Source organism: Sprattus sprattus, assembly GCF_963457725.1.
Source record: "Sprattus sprattus genome assembly, chromosome: 10".
NCBI lineage: Eukaryota > Metazoa > Chordata > Actinopteri > Clupeiformes > Clupeidae > Sprattus > Sprattus sprattus.
Window position 1 is genome coordinate 10,259,365 of NC_137908.1, and position 4,249 is coordinate 10,263,613.

The window sequence follows — 4,249 nt, forward strand, 5'->3', positions numbered from 1 at the left end:
TCCACCCACTCACCTTGACCTGCATACCACCGCACAAGCCTCTCGACTGTAAACTGCCTTAGGCCATTAAGCGTGTTTAGAGCTTAAAACAACGAGCTGCCTACTGTTGCCCTGGGAGGCTGAAGAGCAGCCCTCCCTCTCCTTTTCATCCGTCATTTACCTTTAAAGGAATGGGAGTGCCTCTTTATCTGGTCCAAAAAAAAAAAAAGAGGTAAACAAAAGAATCTCAGGTTTACTTTTGTGCATGGGTTCAGGGCTGTGGATAGTGTGGTGTGAGCGGTCAGATGATATCGGCACAAATCATTAGGCCCAGACAACAGAAGCTCTTGTCCATTCTTTATTTTTCTATAAAACAAAGTGCTGTAAAAAAAAAACAGAACTCTTACTTTAAATGAACAAAAAAAAATGAACTAAATAATTTACAATTTACAAAACACTAAATTATTTACAGTTGCCACAATGGCATCCCAGGCCTTTCCTAGTGGAGGTAGATAAACCATCGTCAAATGAAGACTTTCCATACTGTAGTCGCTAATCAATATCAGTTATAACGTATACCAGGTCATATCTATCAAGGTACTGAATTGGTGATTACATTAACCCCCTTAATCATGATCATAGAAGCATTGGAGCCAGCCCAAAGGAAATAAAAATCTTAAAAAGTTAACAATGATTAGGGGAATATGAAAGACTCTGGTCACCATTCTTCAAGCACTTGAAAGAATCACTGTTAAACTGGCAATTGATTAGTTTAACACAGTATGCAGTATTTATATAAAAAACAAGACTTACAGAGAAACAATTCGGCAAAGGCAAAATACATGAGAACATTTCCTGTGCCCAACATGAACCTACACTGTATACACTGAACAAATTCAATGTCTCTTAGTCATATTTAGTTATTGAACAGTTGCATTGATACTTTGCTTGTGCGTGGCATCAGACAAAACTTTTTCAAACTGGTCCATGACATGTCCAACAGAAGTGACAACAGCAAGCATCAGATCCTCCTTAACTGCTCCAGCCTGGTTTTGAGCCATTCATGTCTGTCTCTCAGTTTGTCCTTCTTGGAGGTCAGCTTCTGATTCTCCACTTCCAGGCTCCTGATACCGTCTCTGGCTCGTTTCAAGATGACCACTTTAGACGCCTTGTCGTTATTGGACAGTTCGGGCACGTGGTCTCGCAGACGTAGGAAGCAGTTCTTTAACTCATTCCGCCGCTGCCTCTCCATCACGTTGTGCGTCCGCCGTCTCTCGTCCTCGTCCTCCAGGTCAGAGCTGTGCCTAGAGGCAATTCCCCGCGCACGGCCCGAGAGGCTAAGGCGTTGGGAGGAGTCCGACGCTCGGACACGCTTATGGACAGACAAGTGTTGTTGCTCAGTCCGGATGGGGGAGGTGGGGCGAGGGGCGGCGTAGTTGTGCTGCTGCTGGATCTCCAAGTAGCAGCGCTTCAGGGCTCGCAGCTGCTCTCGCCGGCTCTCCTCCTGCTGCTCACGGTGCTGAGAGCGTGTGCTGGACCTCCTCACAGTCACCACATCAATCTCCTCCTCTGCAGAGAGAGGAAGGGGGAACCAATTAGATCAGTATTCAACCCCCTAACTCATTTAAAGCAGTTATGCACTGATGTATTGCATTTAAAGTTGAAGAGTGAATAATTAATTTCCCCTACGACCTACTCCCATGCCCAGTCTTTACAACAATGTCGACAAACCTACAACCTTCATCAAAAAGCAGAATGCTACTAACATTTAGTGAAAGGGTGATTGTTATACACGTCCAAATGGACCTAATCAGTACATTACATTTCCTAATTTATATTTATTTTGCTTCATTTAAATATCCTAACGCAATATACTCGATTAAAAAAATAAAAATAAACAGCACTTACCGGAATCGCTTGTTGATGATTCACCTCCGGCAGAAAGAGAGCCATAATCCGAAGACGACTCGTTCTGTTCCTGGCTGTCTAATAGAAAGTCATCTTCTTCCGAAGACTTATTCTCCAGCGCCGCGTCGTGGCATACAAGCGTAGAACCGGCAATCTCTTCGAAAATTGAGGTATCAATGTCTGAGAGTAGCGGGCTGGTTGAGAGCACAGATAATTTGTCCAGCGATTTCTCTCCAATATGCCACAAACAGTCATCCGTCACATCTGTCTGATGATCTTTGTTAATAGTACTCTCGTGCATAAAATCACAGTTCCAATTCAACTTGAGAAAGTCCTGATCTTCAAGCAAAAGTTCCGATACGAGCTCCAGCTGATCCACCTTTGACAAAGATCTACTTATATCCGTCTTGAGTGGCGGCGACTGTGGCGGCGTGGGTATGGACTGCATGAAACTCTGGCAGAACTCCTCATCAAAGAGCAACGGTTCCGATTCGAAGAACCAATCGTGAGATGGGGAGATACTCTGCAACATTTTGGCAGAATCTAGGGGAAGCAGACAGGGAAAACCGTTTAACATTAAATAAAAAAAACCTGTTTTGCCAACACAGGAGTTGTAAACCGGCTTACACACGTGTTAAAGTATTATGCCTACAAGATCCGCAAACTACACCATACTACACTCTTGCCGGCAAGCACACCTTTTTATTCGTGTTTACAACCCAAGCCCCGCCCAATATGGGTGGGCTGGCTCTGAAGCCGGTCTTTCTTCTAATGTTAATGACATCATATTAACAGCTGGAATTCTGGGGAGGGGGGGGTACATTTGCATCTGTCCCCCGAATTACCGGTATTTCTTCCATTTACCTGTTTATTTATTTTTGTTTACATATAAGACCAACCACATACACTCCAAGTTCGACAAAAAAAACTTCTATTCAAACATTATAAAATCACTGAATTAACATTTAAATGATTTATAAAAAAAAAACTTCCAAAAGCTGTATACAAGATGTTCGGTCAATGCATGCGTTAGTTTCAGTTAAACAATCCACCCGTTGATTCGCTGAGACAAATGCTAACGTTTAAGGGACTTTTCTCCGAATCGATGCAACAGGGTGAATTCAAGCACGCTTGAACGACTTGGATTGCGAACATGCTGTCGCCATGCATGAACGTCGACCACCCGTGAAGTAAGTTAGCCTTGAGAGCTACGTACAACGCCCGACTTAATCGAACGGTTTTAACCATTTTACTTTCAACCATGTCATTTCGACAAGCCATTATCAGGGATTTATAACGTCATATCACTATACGCGTAAGAAATAAAATGATCAATCCTCCAATTGTCGTTGAGTTATAGATAACAATGAACTTGTCATTGTGCAAGCTCCTAAATATTGGTAAAAACCAACATAACATTAGGCTACTTATGTTATTTAAGCTCATGGTTGATCTGCTACAATAAGCTAACGTTCTGCTAGGTAACTTGGCTAGTGAGACACCCGAGATAAAAGAGAGGCGTTAACAGATATCGAGGTGAAAGTGCGTAGTTTAACATTAGTTTATCATTTCATATGCATCACATAACTTCAAGTAAAACATGTATTAATAGCTAATATACCGAAAGTACCAATAGTAGGCTCCCTTTAAATAGTGTGGCAGCCACCAAGTAAAATGAACAACCGGCTCATTATGCCGACCATGCATTCATGCACAAGCAGAAAACGTAGCCTAGAAAGCCATTTAAAAATCTTACCAGATCAGACACAACAGCAAAAAGGTGAAGTCGATACTATTTAGTTTGCTACGATACTAATAATCAAACGTTAACAAATAAATGCACTTCTACAGCCAAAAAAGAGAAGAAAAATGACTGGTATCGTTGATATTCTACGACGCATGGCAAACTACCATATGCAATACGGCACGACAGTAGGTGTGGCAAAAGGGGGGCCATTGAACTATATACGGCCACATTGCGAAGTCACACCCACACCGCAAAATCGCGCCAAAATGTATCTTAGGAATTGGTTTAGTAAACCAGAAAACTACCACGCCTAATTAAAGAAGGTTCACAAACAGCGTGGAAAATCCTGCACGCAAAATAGAAGTCGCCGAAATCTCTATATAAACCCGTGCAAATGCTGATATAGTTCCTCTGCGGATGGACACTTGGACAAACTGCATTTCCAAGAAATGAAAGGCGGGTTTGCTGCACACGTGGGTAACTTAACAAAAGTCATCGGGTGCGCCTGCCTTGCAGCTAAGCAATGCAGCAGAACTGGAGCCAGTATGTGAATGACTGCAGGTCACGTTGTACGCTACAATCTAGTGTGTCTTGACACCGTAGCCTAATACGGTC

At 42.6% G+C, this 4,249-nt stretch overlaps 1 protein-coding gene across 2 annotated transcripts; it reads right to left on the minus strand.

Moving 5' to 3' along the window:
• Nucleotides 1-324: 324 nt before the first annotated feature.
• On the minus strand, nucleotides 325-3,847 carry mych (myelocytomatosis oncogene homolog). Of its 2 annotated transcripts, XM_080845801.1 has the most exons (3): nucleotides 3,644-3,847; nucleotides 1,888-2,430; nucleotides 325-1,548 (listed from the first exon to the last, which is right to left on the minus strand). In XM_080845801.1, exons 2-3 carry the CDS (start codon nucleotides 2,417-2,419, stop codon nucleotides 1,001-1,003), a joined length of 1,080 nt encoding a protein of 359 aa, XP_080701927.1. In that variant the 5' UTR covers nucleotides 2,420-2,430; nucleotides 3,644-3,847; the 3' UTR covers nucleotides 325-1,000. The 2 variants fall into 2 exon arrangements, with proteins under 2 accessions (XP_080701927.1, XP_080701926.1); XM_080845800.1 differs by lacking the exon at nucleotides 3,644-3,847 and having other exon boundaries at nucleotides 1,888-2,503.
• Between the last annotated feature and the right edge of the window lie 402 nt (nucleotides 3,848-4,249).

What these genes read in the sequence shown, in the direction of transcription:
- mych (XM_080845800.1), bottom strand. Translation starts at nt 2,464, where the DNA reads ATGTTAAACGGTTTTCCCTGTCTGCTTCCCCTAGATTCTGCCAAAATG. An exon ending in ATCATCAACAAGCGATTCCG is followed by an intron (nt 1,549 to 1,887) that starts GTAAGTGCTGTT and finishes CTCTCTCTGCAG; the next exon opens with AGGAGGAGATTGATGTGGTG.